General features: G+C 42.7%; 1 protein-coding gene across 1 annotated transcript; it reads right to left on the reverse strand.

The window, feature by feature from the left end:
• Nucleotides 1-2757: 2757 nt before the first annotated feature.
• Nucleotides 2758-16753, reverse strand: CHGB (chromogranin B). The gene is made up of 5 exons (XM_008018771.3): nt 16452-16753; nt 11739-11785; nt 11192-11285; nt 4014-5776; nt 2758-3148 (listed from the first exon to the last, which is right to left on the reverse strand). Exons 1-5 carry the CDS (start codon nt 16498-16500, stop codon nt 3071-3073), a joined length of 2031 nt encoding a protein of 676 aa, XP_008016962.3. The 5' UTR covers nt 16501-16753; the 3' UTR covers nt 2758-3070.
• Nucleotides 16754-18386: the final 1633 nt, after the last annotated feature.

Raw genomic sequence — 18386 nt, forward strand, 5'->3', positions numbered from 1 at the left:
AGTCTCTGCTCTGTTATGTACAGTCATAGGGAATTGTGAGCTGACCTTACCCAAAAGTGCACCTTCTATTCCATCTCTCCACTCCCAGACCACTACCACAGAGAAGTGTCAGGTTCTCATTGGCATCATGTTTTAAAATTTTTCCACAAATATTTACATTTACCAAATGTGGCACCATTAGAAAGCTCTTCCAAAATTCCATCCCAGCACAGTTTTGTTGATTTTTCTTTTGTCTCTCATTATTTTAAAGTAAGAAAGTTGATCATCAGTAACTTCAGCCAGGGCTAGATAGAACTCTCAAAAAGTATGAAACTTTCAAAAGAAAATATTTTCATTTGGTTTTATTTAGGTAGATGTAAACATGACTTTTTTAAAAAAAAAGGATTATATGAAATTGGCACAGTATTTTCAACTTTTGTATTTCATACTAATTAAAGACATGAAGAACTACATGTAACATTATCATATTTTTGTTAATAATTGCACAGTTCCGTTTCTAACGATAAAGGTTGAATTGTGTTAGAGGAGTTGGCTATTTGCCTCTAGAGAAATATAGCATAGTTCTCTGTATTTATGGATTCCTTTATACTGTGTCACATTTACTTTGGTCCTACATGTATTTAAATGTTTGAAATGCCTTAGACTTTTGTCATATTTTCAGAAAAAAATTTCATTAAGATCTAAAAAAAAAAAAATCTGCTGGATCACTTTGATTATCTAAGAAATTTTATCTGCATAACAACACAACCTTTATTTATCATACAGTTCCTCCTGCTACCTTCTCATAACTGTGTCCCCCAGGAGCCACAAGCCTCCTATTCTCCTCTGTAGCTCAGGATGCTATAAAAACTTCAATCATCTGGCCCTTCTGAGTGTTATATTTTGTGGGACTTCTGGGCCTATGCATGTAATTAAAATGTTTTTTTCTCCTGTTCATCTGCCTACTGTCAGTTTATTTCATAGACTTAATTATCCAACCTTCAGAGAGTAAAGAGAAGGTCTTACTCTCCTCTGCACCACCTTACAGAGAATAATTCTTTACCAAACTGTCAAAACAGCAGAAATCAACCAAGAAGAAGCCACCAAGGGTGAGGAATTAAATGACGGGTAAAAAAAGGAAGAAGGGGAATTGTCCAACTGTCTTGTCGTAGCAAGCTGCAGGAATGATTTACAGCAGCAGCAAACATTTCCTGTGCCACTGATATATACCAGGCACTGCTCTGTTTTGCATCAACTCTGTCATCCTTGTAGCAACTCAATGAGACAAATATCTTATTTTATTGATGATCTTGAGGTTCAGAGATGAAAAGTAACTTGCCCAAAGTCAGAGCTACTTAGTAACAGAGTCAGCAGAGTAAGAGTTCTTTCTTTCTTTCTTTCTTTCTTTCTTTCTTTCTTTCTTTCTTTCTTTCTTTCTTTCTTTCTTTCTTTCTTTCTTTCTTTCTTTCTTTCTTTCTTTCTTTCTTTCTTTTTTTTGAGACAGGACCTTACTCTGTTGCCTAGGCTGGAGTGCAGTGGCACGATCTCAGCCCACTACAGCCTCAACTTCCAGGGCTCAAGTGATCCTCCCTCCTCAGCCTCCTGAGTAGGGAGGCACTATAGGCACACAATACCATGCCTGGCTAATTTTTAAATTTTTTGTAGAGATGCGGTTTCGCCATGTCACCCAGGCTGGTCTCAAACTCCTGAGCTCAAGCAAACCACCTTCCTTGGCCTCCCGAAGTACGGGGATTGCAAGTGTGAACCACCATGCCTAGCCTCTATTTTCTGAGAGAGAGTCTCACCCTGTCACCCAGGCTGGAGTGCAATGCCTGATCTCGGCTCACTGCAACCCAAGTAGCTGGGACCGCCACCATGCCTGGCTTTTTTTTTTTTGGATCTTTTTTTTTTTTTTTTTTTTTTTTGAGACGGAGTCTTGCTCTGTGCCCAGGCTGAAGTGCAGTGGCCGGATCTCAGCTCACTGCAAGCTCCGCCTCCCGGGCTCACGCCATTCTCCTGCCTCAGCCTCCCGAGTAGTTGGGACTACAGGCGCCCGCCACCATGCCCGGCTAGTTTTTTGTATTTTTTAGTAGAGACGGGGTTTCACCGTGTTAGCCAGGATGGTCTCGATCTCCTGACCTCGTGATCCGCCCGTCTCGGCCTCCCAAAGTGCTGGGATTACAGGCTTGAGCCACCGCGCCCGGCCTTTTTGGATCTTTATTAGAGACGGAGTTTCACCATATTAGCCAGGCTGGTCTCAAACTCCTGACCTCGTGATCTGCCTGCCTCAGCCTCCCAAAGTACTGGGATTACAGGTGTGAGCCACCACGTCCAGCCGCCTCTATATTCTTAAGGAGTAGAAATCCGACAAGATCTGAGGGGCCAGAGATCTGTCTGGACAGGCCAGATGTTTTCACTTCCACCCTGGAATTCTTCCCCTCATCCAAGCTTTCTTCTAAGCCCTGAAAAATGAACTTCGGTTGGCTACTTCTAGAGCTCTTTACATAACGGAAGTTTTTAAGTAATATCATATGATTGTTTTTGAAACAGGTTCTTCAAGCCCCTGTAATCTCTCTCAGCATAAGGGAGTAGATATCTTTTTCTAATCTATTTCTCTTTATATCCTGCACATTACTTCAAAAGGTTTGCTTTTTTATCCTGTTATGCATCCAAAACCCAACAAATCCTAGGGCCATCTTCTGCAATTTACTTCAAAGAATAGATTTGAAAAGTCACACTCCTCCCTCTTTGCCCAAAAGAAGCTGAGAACAATGAAGCTTTTGGTCTCAGGTGAATCTTTTATTATTTCCAACTGAGACAAACATTTTTCCAAAGACAGTAGCACAGTCATTGTCACAAGCATGTTAATATGTCTATTTTGTGGAAAAGAATATGCTACAAGTCATGCAATTCACATTTTCAATAGCATTCTGGCAAAAATTAAAGACATTTCCAATTGTGTCAAACATTTAACGAATAGTAAGTTCTACTTTCTGTCCTTGGATAGATAAATGGTGTCTTCTCAGTGAAGTGGTGAAAAACAGATCATGTGAGGGCTGCTTCTTAACAGTGCCCTCTGCTCCAATGACAGTCAGCCCCTTTGGCTGAATTTCTCAGCTATCTTCTGTAGTTCCAAATCCATTGCAGCCAAGTTTTCAAGTTCTTTTTTCTGGAAAATACAGAAAAGTGGAGGCATGAGGTCCCGAACCAATTTATTTTGCTATAGTTGGATGGAGTACGAATGGAAAGGGGAATTTTAGGCATGTTGGAAGCTACATTAGTCAACCTACATCAGTAACTCTCAAAGTGTGGTCCCCTGACCGGTGGCATCAGCCAGGAACTTGTCAGAAATGCAGACTTTGGGGTCTCACCTGCGACCTACTAAATGAGAAACTCTGGGGGCTAGGAATCCCTCATGATCCCGATGCACATTCAACTTTGAGAAGCACCAACCTACATAATCAATATTAGGAAAAAAACATTGCTTGGGTAGGTACAGCTCCAACAGAGTTACCTCTCCCAGATATAAATTTCTGACGGCAGTAGGGCATGAAATAACAAAGATAGCAAACTAAATAGCCAAGCAAGTAAACTTCTCTATCACCTATTCTCCCTACCTCAGGGAGAGAGTGGTGAACAGACAGATGACCAAGGGGAAGATACCAGAACAGTAGTTGTCAACCTTGGCTGAACGCTGCAATCATCTGGAAGCTTTAAAATATTATGATCAGGCAGCACCCCGGGCACTAAGTAGACAGAATCTCTAACAGTAAATTTTCATGCTCTCCAGGTGACCCCAGTGTGCAGACAAAGTTGAGAAGCAATGCGACCGAGTGAGGTGGGCAAGGATGTGGACGATGGCTAAAGGTAGGTGGAAACCGACCCCCAAGGTGGCCTCCACTCCGTTACTAGGTCACCATTTTCATAGTGATTAATTCCCACCAATTTCTCCCCGTTAATATCGGATAGTCTTGAACATAATGTGCTAACATTGACCAAAGTAAGTAATTTTAAGCAGAAGCCCCACACTGTACCTCGTCCTCTGTCAGGACTGTCTGGTCAGCCCTGTCCTTTTCATTTTCTGCCTCCTGGCGGGTGCTTATCGGCTCCTCAGAATCATAAAAGTCTGGAAACTCGGCTGACTTCTTCCTGTAGTGAAGGAGCTGGTCCAGTTGGGCCACCCTGTCATACTGCCTTTTCAGGTCCAGCTTGGGGACCCTGGCAAGGTTTCTCTTCTCATACCCCCAGTTCACATCCTCCGAGAAGGGCTTTTTCTCCCACCAGTCATAGTTGTATTCTGGGAAGAAATTCTTCTCATTCAAGGTCAGCTCATTTTCCTCTTCACCCTCGAGAAAATTGTCATCCATGTTGTCTCTTCTTTCAAAATGGCTGCTCTTCCACTGGAGAGGGTCGTAGTATGGGTTAAACAGCTCCCCTAATCTCTTCCTCTTTTCAGCTGTGTGATGGGAGCCATATTGTTTATCTTGAAACCTAGCTTCCTCCCTGTTTTCTTTAGTGTCCTGCAGGTCTCCCTGCTGCTGCCACTTCCCTTGGGCTCCTTCCTCACCATAGTTGAGATAATTTCTGTCCAGCTCTTTCCACGCACCTTGTGGACGTCTCCTTGCCTTGTCCATCAGGCTTTCTTGGACACGGTGGTGTCCTTCACCCAAGAACCTTTTCTCTTCTCTGGCGTCAGACATGAAATAGGCACGTGGCTCCCCTCCTCTGCCTCTGTGATGGCGTCCCTTTCCCCGCTCATGGCCCCCCTCTTCCTCACTTTCTTCACCATATCCATGTGCCATCTTATCAACCTCTAAGCTGGGGTAGTTTCTCTTGTCCTCCTCATCCCAACTCTCCTCACTCTGAGGTCTTGGAGCCCTGTATTCCTCACTTCCTCTGCCCCTATAGCGCTCCCCCTCCAGGTCCTCAGGGGCCTGGACGCCTGGATAACTCTTTATTTCTTCTCCATATTCGGGTTCTTCCTCTGAAGTCCTGTAGTGGGTTGAATGGTGGTCCCTCTTTTCCCCTAAACTGGCCATGCCCAGGTTTGACTCCTCAGATTCCTCCAGGGAGTGTCCGTTTTCCTCAGAGGGAAGACTCCCTCCTTGAGAGGACCTGTCAGGCCTGCTCCTCCCGTGGTGGTGTCTGGGCCTCGTGCGTCGTTTGTCCACCTCAGAGGTGGCATCTTCCTCACCTTCCTCAGATTCTTCCTGACTTCGGGGTTGGCCTTTAGACTCCTGGGGGTGTTTCTCCTGGCTCCTTGCCTCCTCTCCACTCTCCTGGCTGCTCTTCTCCCGGCTATGCGTCTTCTCCTCAGCGTGCCCGGCAGCATGTGTTTCAGATCTGGCCACTAACTCCTCTTTTTTTATAGCCTGGTTTCTTTCATTGAGGAAAGCGTTTTGTGTCTCTCCTGGCTCTTCAAGGTGTTTCTCTTCACTGCCATCTTCCCCTTGCTCCCCTTTTTGATAGTTCTCTCCCTCCTCCTCCTCCTCCTTATCCTCTCTCTCACTCTTCTCAGAATGGCGTGTCTTTGCTTCTTCGGAGACTTGGCTGTTGGAGGGATAGAGGCTCTGCTGGGGCTCATCTGCTCGCTCTCGGCTGTGCCCGCCTCCCTCTGCCCACTCCTCTATGTCTGCCTTGGTTGGGCCTTGGGTGTCCTCCTCCCCTGGAGCTCCTGCCTCCTCCCTGCTGGAGGACCCGTGGGCTTCCGAGGCATCATCTGGGTCTCTTAACAATCTTACTTCAAACTTTGTGTTTTCATTTTCAGTTGTCTCTTTGTCTTTGACGTCTTTTCTACCTATAATGAAAATGAAGAGTAGGTATAACTTCAGAATTGCTTGTGGTTCGACAAGCACCAGCCTCAGTAATCACTACACATCCTGATGACACTGAAAATTGCTTGGATAATTATTTAAATTAATGAAGAATCTACTCAGATTCCTTTTGAAAGTAAAGGCTATGAAAGCTCCTTGACTGTGTTTAAATTTAGTAATAAACTGTCTACATTTTTATGTCTTCATAATACCCAGCCAGCTTCTCTCATTGGTACTGCCAATGATCAAACTGAAATCCAGATATGGATTTATGAAATATTAGAATTTAGAGGCAGAAAACATCTTAGAATTCATCTAATCCAGTCCAGCCTCTTCTTTGTGCAGACATTGAGACTCAGCATGGTATAATCCAAGACCATTCTTTCCATATTTTCTTCACATAGGAGTTAAAAAGTTGGCAGTATGTGAATAGCTCTAACAATTATCCAGCTAGATAGCTAACTAGCCAAACTAAGAAATATCAAGATTCAAAGGAGGATTTAAACATTTGAAATGATTAGTTTATATCAGACTTTTATTATCCAATCAACTGTAGACTCAACCTAGCAATATGTGATCTATAACTTAGTAGTTGGTGATAAGGGTGTACATTTCTTGCCTGAGAAAACTACACATCAGTGGAAAGGGCCATTTCTTTTTTCACTCAGGTTCCATGTACTCAACATGTTCTCAGATGTTGGGAATAAACTTCAGCACAATGAGTTATCTTTGTGTTTCCTGAGTCAGAGTACATGGTATAACTGATATTTTAATTGAATGCTGTTCTCCTCCACCTTTTCCAAATATCAATAGCTCCTTTACTAAACCCTCCTTAATTCAAGGGCACCCCAGGAAAGGAGATAGGCAGTTAGCACTGTCTCAGTTGTTAGCTGGGAGGGCTTGGATTTCAAGCTATGTCACAGAGTTCAGATAAAATGCCTGAAGCCAAGGCCACTGACAACTCTGGGTCTACACTGCAGGCATCGTATGCCCAAGTGCTGTTGAGCACTTCAAATGTGGCTGGTTCGATCTGAGACATGCTATATATGTAAGATACACATCAGACTTCTGAGAATAAAGAATAATGTGAAATAATCTCAACAATTTTTATATCATTATATGTTGAAATAATATTTTGGATGTATTGGCTAATATATATTTCAAATAGATCAGATATATAAAATTATATATCGGAAAAAATTGGATAAAAATAAAATATATTATTGAAATTAATTTCCACCTGTCTCTTTTTACTTTTTAAATGTGGCTACTATAAAATTTGAAATTATATTTGTGGCTCACATTATATTTCTATTGGGTGGCACTGATAAGTCATTTTGAAATGATATTTGCAAAGTGGAAAAAAATTATTTGTTTTGTAAAAATGTCCAAGAAATAGTGGACTCTCCGTACCTCTCTGTTTAAAGCCCAGTCTGGCACGATAATAATATTCTCATGTTTATGAGGCAATGAAAATGTCCCTGGCCTTTTCCAGACATCTGAGGGAAGGCCCATCTGTCACCAGTCTCTTTGCCTCTTAAAAGCCAGTGGTGGTGTGTATGGCATTGGGGCATGGCTAGCCAGATGGGCACAGGGAAGCATGTGGTTCTGGGCAGTGCTATTGACTAAATGTTTGTGTGATTCCAAAATGTTGAAGCCCTCATCCTCAATGTGACAGCATGTGGAGGTGGGGCCTCTGACAGGTAATTAGGTCATCAAGGTACAGCCCTTACAATGGGATTAGTGCCCTAAGAAAGGAGATATGAGAAAGAGATGATTTCTGTCTCCACCAGATGAGGATATAGTGACAGAAGGCAGCCGTCTATAAGCCAGGAAGTGAGCCCTCATCAGACACTCTGACCTTGGACTTCAAACCACTCTAACTGTGAAAAATAAATGTTGGTTGTTTAAGCCATCCAATCTATGGTATTTGATATAGCAGCCCGAGTTGACTAAGACAGACAGATACTGATGTCATTCTGAGCGTCGGTTGAAATAGAGCTGATCAGACAAGATCTCAGCCTCCAGGGGCAGAGTCACTGTGGCCCCTTTCCTACTACCTACTGGTTTGTGAGTCTTAAGTGTCAGGAACAGAAGTATTTTTATTTTTTCCCAATTAAATATGTACTGCCTGAGCAGCCCGTGCCTAAGGCTTAGCTCTTCCTACTAAATTTAGCTTTAAGTCCCCGCAGGTGAGCCTGGAAGAGGGCTGTGATTAGCAGCACACACTCACTGTCAATCTGTAAAATCAAGGTGTGAAGCTCACGCTTACTTTCAAACAAAAACAGGGAAATGCATCTGTCATGCTGTAAGGATGACCAGATCAACCCTAGTCAAAGAGATTCTTGTACCTGTTAAGAAATTAGACTATGTGTTCCCTGAGGTCTCTTAAATCCATGAAACAATGATTCTGTCCTACTCCCCAAATACTCATTTGCTTAGTGAGTATATGCTGACTCAGAGACATGCAAGTAGGAGTGGGAGTGGAGATGGGCGTGGGGTGGAACAGAGGCTGTATAAAGGCAGTCACCTAACCAGTCGGGCAAAAGCTCCTCCAGTCTTCTGATCAGTTTAGGACACACCAACAAGAGAGAGAAAACTAGAATAGGATAAAAGTTGCAAACTGGTGCCTCAGAGGTGAATTCTGTTTGACCTAGACAGCAGTGTTAGTACATTTGAATTCAGAAGTGATACAAAAATACCAGCAGATGTCTTTTAAAAATCAAAATTTTAACTTCTTTTGAAAAATCCCAAGATCTGACAACACAGTCTGTATTTCTCCATAATGGGATTAGAGCTGAGAATTATCTGCTCCCCCTCAGAAAAGGCAGGTGCCCTCCAGTCTGTGAGTCACTTCCTGTCCTGCCTGACTCCTTTGTGTTATTTGTCTGTCTAGCCCTGGCTGGTGTTTAAGGCTCAACCACAGAGGAGCTCTTAAACCTTCCCCATCTCAGCATTCTGTCACTCTCTGGGTATAACATCTCCAGGATCCTTAGATACATGGGTCATTTGATTTTTCCCAGTTTCCCTACGTTTCTCTCAACAGACATCAAAAGACCTCAGGGCATAATCAGGGCTGGAGCAGAGGCTAGAGTTACTATGCCATAATCTAAGGGCTAAGATCTTGGCAGGCAGGCATAGGCAACTTTTCCTAAGCAATTGGGGTTCTTTGGTGACCTGATAGGACAGACCCCTCACTTTTGCATTGGTCTAGTAAACAAAGTAAGGGAAAGGGAGATACCAAGATGGGTTTGCCAAAAGGAGCGGCCTTTACTCTCTGCCTAGTGACCCACTCTGCTCTTACTCACTTCCTGTAACTTCTGGAAAAAAGAAGTTGGAAAGAAACTCAGAAAGAGGTATGTGGGATGGAAGTGGTAGGAAAGCTTCCAGCCACTGTTTCTGGGGTCCCTAAAGGCTCAGACCCCCATAGCTACCATTGTTACCCTGAAGCCCCCAAAGGCAGATTGAGTTAATTCAGGTTACTCTTCTTCCTCTTTTTTTTAGACAGAGTCTCTCTCTGTCACCCAGGCTGGAGTGCAGTTGGGCGATCTCGTCTCACTGCAACTTCCGCCTCCCAGGTTCAAGCAATTCTCCTGCCTCAGCCTCCGGAGTAGCTGGGACTACAGGCGCATGTCACCACACCCGGCTAATTTTTTGTATTTTTAGTAGAGACGGGGTTTCACCATGTTAGCCAGGATGGTCTCAATCTCCTGACCTCGTGATTTGCCCTGCCGCAGCCTCCCAAAGTGCTGGGATTACAGGTGTGAGCCACTGCACCCGGCCTCAGGTTACTCTTCTGGCCGATCGCTACTTGCTTTTTTACCATTTCATGCATGAGGGTTCATGTGTAGCTATAGCAAGAGAGTCTTGTCTGACAATGAAAGGTGGTTTTTTTGGTTTTGTTTTTTGTTTGTTTATTTTTGATGGAGTCTCACTCTGCCACCCAGGCTGCACCCAGGTTGGAGTGCAATGCTGTGATCTCAGTTCACTGCAACCTCTGCTTCCCAGGTTCTAGAGATTCTCCTTTCTCAGCCTCCTGAGTAGCTGGGATTACAGGTGCCCGCCACCACACCCGGCTAGTTGCTGTATTTTTAGTAGAGATGGGGTTTCACCATGTTGGCCAGGCTGGTGGCAATGAGAGACCTTTTTTTTTTTTTTTTAGACCGAGCCTTACTCTTGTTGCCCAGGCTGGAGGGCAATGGCGCAATCTTGCCTCACTGCAATTTCTGCCTCCCGGGTTCAAGCGATTCTCCTGTGTCGGCCTCCCAAGTAGTGGGATTACACGCACCTGCCACCATATCTGGTTTGTTTATTTATTTATTTATTTATTTGCATTTTTAGTGGAGACAGGGTTTCACCATGTTGGCCAGGCTGGTCTCGAACTCCTGACCTCAGGTGATCCACCTGCCTCAGCCTCCCAAAGTGCTGGGATTATAGGCGTGAGCCACTGCGCCCACCTGAAAGATTTTTAAAGGTGAAAAAATAAGATAAAATCTACTGTTCACAGCCTGACTAAAAGTTTAAAAGCAGAGGACAGTGTTGAAGAGGGCAGTGTTTTCTGGATTTGTTTGAATCAGTTTGGCTGCATGCATAATAAAGACTGCACAGTCTTGTAAAATTGACCTCATAATGTCAATTTCCAATGGGTACTGCTTATATCACTGTTCAAATTTTATTTTCAGCAGAAATGGTTTCATATTGAGAACACTTCACAGGCTGGACTCAGAAAGCCATTAGTCTGCCTCACTGGAATGCACTGCCTCTACGTGAAACCCTTCCAGTTCTCAGGCCTGGAACTTCTGGCACCATTTGGTGGTACCTTCTATTCTGGTAAGCTGTGCATTAAAATATCTTAGCTAATTTGTTGTGTAAATAGGCCAGAAGTTTTAAGTCACCTTTCTAAGATTCCTGCTTCTCAGCTTGTGCTTCTCAGTGTCAGAAGAGTAAAAGGCAAAGAGAAGAATGATTTTTAAATCTCCTTCTATCATCTTCCAACACTTCCAGAAACCCCCTCCTCATCTAATCACAAACCAGCATTTCCCACATTCCCTGCACACAAATGAAGTCCTGTTCTAAAAATCCAAACTATGGAACTAAGGAATTTAAGAATGGATAGACATCTGAAAGACTATCATTGAGTTCAACTCCTTCATTTTACTTTGAGGAAATACACCTAGAGAAACAAAGCGTCTTCCCCATAGTCACACAGCTGCGAAGTGGTAAAGCAGGAACTAGGAGTCATATCTTCTGTCTCCCAGATACTGGCCCAGTCAATCAACACTCTTCCTAGTGCTTTATGCCCCCAGGCCATTTGTAGATAAACAGGAAGGAGATGTGGAGGGAATAGGAACAAGGAGCACTGCAGCAACAAAGATCTGTCTGCAGTGCGGGACACTTACTCTTCTTCAGGACTTGGCGGCACTCAGGGGTGATGGGCGGAGCGCTGGACTTCGACAAGGCATTTGAGAGGACCTCAATGATGCAGCGAGTCACCTGGGGGAAAACCCGAAAGCAGGTTGGAGAAGCTGGTGTCACTGGATGACAGACTACTCAACCCAGAGCTGCTGTCAAGGAAGGCTTGACTACGTGACCTGCGCTGATGCAGTATTCTTAGGGCAGAGATACAGATTTACAGGAACAGAGTGAAATCTTCCAAACCTCTACACAGAACAATGCAAGAAGGCACTGATTAGGGATTATCTGGAGAAGGGAAATAAACATCTGTTTCTGAACCAATGGCACAGCTATCCTCAGGGGCGCTAAACCATCCTGACAGGAGATAGGAGCTTAGTGCAGGAGGGGCATCCCTTGCCCACATTCTGTCAGTGATGAAAACCTGGCTTTGTAAGATTATGTCATGCATGTGTTTGGTTTGGTGTAATAGGGACTGGGAGAATCTAGAGTCTAGATACAAGTCTAGATTCTAAGATTGACTTTGCAACTTACCATTTCTTCATTGTGGTTCCTGTTATCCACTGGCATGGAATTGACAGCTTTCAAGGAGAAAAAGAATGGAAAATGACTTGAGTTGGGTTTTGGAAGCTGTGTGACCCCAAACCCACAAAATCACCCCACATTAGTTGTTGTTTTTCCCCTGGCAATGTCTTAAATATATTTGGAAACAAATGTTATTTTAGATCCGGTATAAATCAAATCTAGACCACAGAAAAGGAGGGGTCTTCTGGGGTACCAGAAATGTCCCTTTTTAAAATCTCAATGCTGGTTACATAGGTGTGCTTATTAAGCTGTATACTCATGATCCGTTCAATTTTCTATATATTTTACTTCAATTAAAAGTTTAAACTAGGGCCAGGCGCGGTGGCTCACACCTGTAATCCCAGCACTTTGGGAGGCCAAGGCCAGTGGATCATGAGGTCAGGAGATCGAGACCATCCTGGCTAACACGGTGAAACCCCATCTCTACTAAAAATACAAAAAATTAGCCAGGCATGGTGGCATGCGCCTGTAGTCCCAGCTACTCGGGAGGCTGAGGCAGGAGAATTGCATGAACCCGGGAGGCGGAGGTTGCAGTGAGCCAAGATCGTGCCACTGCACTCCAGCCTGGGTGACAGGGCGAGACTCCGTTTCAAAAAGAAAAAAAAAAGTTTAAACCAAACTAAGTCTAATAAAACAAGAATGCCCTCCTCGATCTTCTCTGCCTACTCCAAATGGGTAAAGATCTGTGGCTCTCACTCCCTATCTCTGTTTCCAAAAATATATCCTCCCAAAACTTACTTCCTTGACAAAAACATGGTTATGGGTGTCTTCCATAATTAATTACCTCATTTTTTACCTGCAAGGCCTTTGCCTGAACAAGCTCGTTTGTGCATCCATATCAACATTGTGTTTCTCTTCCTCCACACTGTTTGCAACCATGTAAAGAACACAGCAGATATCTAACCCTCCTAGTTTAGCATCAAGTCCATAATATTATATGCAAATTGGTATTTAACCATTGGTTTATATGAATATTTTAAAAGAAAAATTTTAATTTATTTCAATAAAATGTCATGGGATTCTGCCTATCTTACAACAGTGTTTGAAGTTGCTTTGTCTTCTTAGAAAATGCTTCAGGTAATTTTAATTTTTCAGTGCCATTTTTTTTCTCTCTCAAAGCTGCTTTGATTATTTTTTCACTTTGACTTTGTTCTAAGCCCTTTCTATTAGAACAGCCCAAAGCATTTACATATAAGTCCATCTCCATAGTTCTCCTGGCATTCCCTGTAGCAGGCAGCTGAGCAGGAGAAGCTCAGTGCAGAAAATTATTTTAAGTCCCTGAGAAGAGAGTAGAGCTGGCTGGGGCAAGTTCTCAGACATCAGACATAAAAGCTATTCAAATGCAGCAACCTGACCTTTCCTTGCAGAATGCAAGGAAAGCCTCTTTAAACATTCCCCACCCCCTATCAATTACATATCATGGGGCTCAACCTGGAAATAAAACACCTATTCATTTACTTTACTAAATTTTTCTTTTCAAAGGATGATCTGGGATCACTTCAATTGTTTCAGGAAGCCCAAACTTATGCAGCCCATTAGAATCATTAAAATATATTTGAGAAGTAGCTAACGAGCTAAGACGACACCAAGTTTTTCCTGAAATGCTTATCAGGCAAGATCCAGTTGGCCCACTTTTGGTACCCAAGGTCCAATATACTCAACTGTTCTTTCATCCTCCAAATGGCTATTTGAGAACACACCCACTTCAGCACTTTCTCTTTCCACCGGAAATCTGTAATTTCCTCTGGAAATAAATGACTATGAGAGAAAATAACTCCCCTAATAAATCAGATGACTTTTAAAAAACCCTGCTTTACTAAGCCTTCTTGATAATGCAGTTTCTTGCTAATACTTTCCTTTTTTTTTTTTTTTTTTTTTTTTTTACAAATGTAAAATAGATGTTTTTATTAACTACTGGTATTGCCAAAGTATTAATAGTGACCAGATTTGGGGGCAGAGAAAGATTTTTCTTTTATTACTCTAGACAACTTGTAGCTTAGGTTTGTATTTATGAAACCGTTGTTTCTCTGACTGAGGCTCTTCAGATCGTTTTTGATGGAAAAAAAAACTAGGGTCTGCTTTGGAACATACGTTATACATCTTGGTGAGATATCTAGGTGCTTCTGTATTTTTCCAGTAAAATTTGTGACAACAAGGTAATAGCCGAAGGCGTGTTGTTATCCTTAAAGTAGTTCAGCTTACTTTTGTATGTAGTAAGATTCAGGTGGCACAACAGAAAACCTAATGCTCTCTGTCTGTAGGGATATAAGAAAAAAAAAGAAAACCTAATGCTCGTGTTAAAAGTAAAGCAATCAAATGGTACAAAAATTATCAAATAATGTGGTAAATCTGAGAGTAACTTCTGATGTATTAATATCTAAGATTATTAAGGTTTGATACCAGATTGAAAATATAGCTGTAAAATAAGTTCAACAAGCTCTTCTGAATTTAGAAATCATTTTCCCGGCCAGGTGCAGTGGCTTGTGCCTGTAATCCCAACACTTTGGGAATCTGAGGCGGGCGGATCACCTGAGGTCAGGAGATCGAGACCAGCCTGGCCAACATGGTGAAACCCCATCTCTACTGAATATACAAAAAGCTGGGTGTGGTGACACACACCTGTAATCCCAGCTACTCAGGAGGCTGAGGCAGGAGAACTGCTTGAGCCTGGGAGATGGAGGTTGCAGTGAGCTGAGCACTCTAGCCTGGCCAACAGAGCAAGACTGTCTAAAAATAATAAAATAAAATAAAATAAAAAAGATAAAGAAAGCATTTTACCTAGAATAATATGGATACCATTTTACTACTTCCCTTATATTAATTTTTAGAGTGCACAATAGCTTCCATAGGAGGTTATGCATCTCCTTTCAGAAGTTCTTAAGGATAAGTGAATGAGCTAGATGGTTTCTTGAGGCTTCCCCCAGCCCTGTAATTTTGCAAATAACCAGCTCTACTTGAAGGCTAACATGTCTCATTTCCAGAGGCTGCGGGGAGGTGGGAATGGAGAGGTACTTGCCAATGGGTTTGTGGTATCTTTCTGGGGTGATAAAAATGTTCTGAAATTTGATAGTGGTAATAGTTGCACAATCTGCAAATATACCAAAAACCACTGAATTATATACTTTAAAAGGGTGGATTATATGATATACAAATTATAGCTCAATTTTTAAAAAGATTATGTCTTCATTCTAGCTGCTATTAAAATATAAACTTTTATTTAAAATATTCTGTTACATAAGAGATCTGTAAGTATTGTACCACAATAGTTAAATCATTCCCACAAATGTCACTGTTTTTGTGGTCTACAGCCTCCCAAGCAAAGCAATTCTCTTCTAAAAGTATTTTGACCAGAAATAATTCTAAATATTCATTTGATTTTCTTTAATGAAATTGAGAACATTTATTGAGAATTTGTAGGAATGACAAGAATTTTAGCAAATTCTGAATGTATATAATTACGACTGGCTTTCATTTTGTCTCTGCCTTTTGGATCTAGTAATTGCTGCCAATAAAAGCTTCATATTCATGGATGCCAATATCTCAATTCTAGGTAGGAGTCTCAACCTCAGATATGAACAATTTCCTAAATCATTAAAACACCTGAAGAAAACCTGTAGTTTAATTTGGTGCTAGTATACTTACTTCTCAATAGTCTCAGTATCTCAACACCCATAGGTGACTCTACTTCAACACACACACACGCACACACACACACTTCAGATCTTCAGAGATCATTTGTTTGAGATTCAGGGTAGTTTGAAAGATTAATCCTACAATCTTCCATACAAAAAGGGAAACAGTCAAGTATCTACTACTTAAAATTCTATCCTCCTAAATTGACAAAGACATTTTGTTTTTTTTACTACTCCAAAGGTACTTTTGTGGTTATTTTGTACTCTAATAATTTTCCTGGAGTACAGAAGTCAAAATACTGCGGTTTCCATTCATAACTAAAAAATGAGGGGCACATGTTCTCAGGAATGCTGAGGCTTTCACAGGTTAAAAAAAATAATTCCTCTGAGTGTGAAATTAGAAATTACCTGTCCCTAGAGATGGAAATACAAAATAGAGAAACATATTAAACTTGTACATACATGAGCACACACACACACACACATTATATATGGACATGTTAAGAAAAGGGATATTTCTTACATACATGTGGGACTCACTTTTATCTCATCATACTTACATGACAATAACAATAATAAGGGAAATTATGCAGGCACTAAATAACATCATACATGTATTCCTGCCTCTCCGTAGTCGCCCGGCTTTAAAAAGCCAAACAGATACAGAATCAGACAACAGGGTCTCTCTAGACGGGCAGAGAGAGTGTGACATCTTAGAAGCGAATACAAAATGTGGGGTTTCCTTGGAGGTATGGCACGTTTTCTTCCTTCCTATCTAGAGGAAAACTCATATATAAAAAGAACGAGGCTCCCTTGGTTGGGCTAAGAAGCCCTCTAGCTTTTTCCAAGTCAAATGGGTGGGAGGAGTTGAAGGAAAACACCCAGGGAGGAGAAGAAACGAAGCGAGAGATAAACCTTCCCCTCAACCCCCCTCTCTCTCCCGGGATCCGCCAGCCTGGCTGCGGGAGCGGCGGGGAAGAGCGAGGCTGGCGCTGTCCGCGGTGCTGACCGGCCCGCCGCGCCCACTCACCCGCCAGCCCCACGGCTCCCAGGAGGCTGAGAAGCAGCGCTGGCTGCATGGCCCCGCTCGCCGGCCCCTGTGCGAAGAGGAAGATGGCGGCTGGACCGGAGAAGCGAGGCGCAGGAGGAAGGCGCGATGGAGCAGCCCCGGGAAACCAGCGTGCCTCCTGGTCCCCGCGGTGTGGTGCGGCTGGCGCAGGCCCCGCTCTTTTAAAGGGCAGGCGGGGGCCGCAGGGCCGGGAGGGGCGGGCAGCCAGGAGCGGGCGCCCCCTAGCTCAGCCCTGACGTCACGAAGCAGCACCCCCAGGCGGCGACGCAAATGGGCGGAAATTTACGCCAGTCCAGTCGCCTGGTGGGCAGGGTCTGGAGCGGGGGTGGGGGAAAAGGCGAGCCAAAGAATGGAGGGGCGAGGGGAGTAGTGCAGATCTGAGACGGTGGAGGTCCCGCTTAGATTGCCTCAGCCTGCTCCCCATCTTCCTCCACACACCTTCAAATCTAAAACTGTGTGTTTGAGACTGTATGCATGTGTGTGGTTGTGCTGAGATGTGTTCATGACGAAGTCTGTTTGTGTCTCCTCGACCTAGCTAAGGAAAAGACTCTTGCTAACGAGAGAGAACTAAACGGTTGGTCAGGGAAAATGGAAAAGACAGTGATAGTTTTAAAAGTTAAAAGTGCAGCCGGAGAATATGGGACCTGCTGTTCCCTCAAACTTTTCTTTTTTTCTTTATATCTATCTACCTATCCAAGATTCTATCTCCTATTCATGATTCTCTTTCTTCCTCCTCCCTCTCTGAATACATAACGTATACACGGTTAAAAAAAATCAGACGATACAAAAGGATTTACTATAAAAGTCTCCCTTCCCTCTTTGTTTCCAGTTCTCAGGTTCCTCAATTCCTCTTTCCGTCAACAAAACTTTACTACTCTCTATAATTTAGGTTTGACTTATTTTGGAACATATACAGTTGCATCTTCTTTTGAATGATGTATTACATTGAATTGATACAATAGAATGTATTTAAACAGCTCCTTTTCTAATGAGTATTTATTCAGGTTGTTACCCTTTGGTCTTTAATTACTCCTTTATAACATAGCCTTAGTCTCATGGGTGGGTCTTGTAATAACCTGCTGGTAAGAAATAGTCAATACTACAAACCCTGTGTGCATCCTCTCTTGCTTTCAAATTGAGACAGTAAAGTATTTTTGTTATTATGTGTGAGAAAAAGGTGAAAGCATCTTCCAGAATATTTTTGATGTGGGTTCCCTCAACCTAATGAGCAATCGGGAAGAAGCAGCAGGCAGGTGAGCTGCACAGAAGAGGAATAACACAGGCTTTGTGGAACGGAGTGAGACTTCACTGGGCTCTCTTCATTCAGGGAATGAAGATGTCTGCATGCACAGCCCAAGTGAGGTATCAGTTTAGTTTTCTTGAAAATTAATCAGGTTCAAATTCTTTTTGTATGTGCTGGGTGAATGGCTACATCTTCCTGAAAAAGCTGGAAAGTATTTCACCAAGATCACAGCCACAGAATAATTAAAAGAATAGTCTTAAAAAGGATATTAGTGGAACAATGGATAAATGTCAAATACGATCTATAGGTTACTGTATTGTATTGTGTTGTGTTGTGTTGTGTTGTATTGTATTGTATTAATGTTAATTTCCTGATTTTGAAAATTGTACTGTGGGCCAGGTGTGGAAGCTCACGCCTGTAATCCCAACACTTTGGGAGACCGAGGCGGGTGGATCACCTGAGCTCAGGAGTTCAAGACCAGCTTGAGAAACGTGGTGAAACCACATGTCTACCAAAAATACAAAAAAAAAAAAAAAGAAATAAAGAGAGAGAGAAAGAAAATTGTACTGTGATTATGTAAGAAAATATCCCTGTTTTTAGGAAGCACACCTTGAAGTATCTAGAGGTAAAATGGTATTGTATGTATAACTTCC

The sequence above is a fragment of the Chlorocebus sabaeus genome, chromosome 2, assembly GCF_047675955.1.
Source record: "Chlorocebus sabaeus isolate Y175 chromosome 2, mChlSab1.0.hap1, whole genome shotgun sequence".
Lineage (NCBI taxonomy): Eukaryota > Metazoa > Chordata > Mammalia > Primates > Cercopithecidae > Chlorocebus > Chlorocebus sabaeus.

Bases quoted from the DNA above. Each gene is read 5' to 3' on its own strand.
- CHGB (XM_008018771.3), bottom strand. From the start codon at position 16,500: ATGCAGCCAGCGCTGCTTCTCAGCCTCCTGGGAGCCGTGGGGCTGGCG. The intron at 11,786-16,451 runs GTGAGTGGGCGC...TCTCCTTGAAAG, and splicing joins GGGAGCCGTGGGGCTGGCGG to CTGTCAATTCCATGCCAGTG. The intron at 11,286-11,738 runs GTAAGTTGCAAA...GTTTTCCCCCAG, and splicing joins GGAACCACAATGAAGAAATG to GTGACTCGCTGCATCATTGA.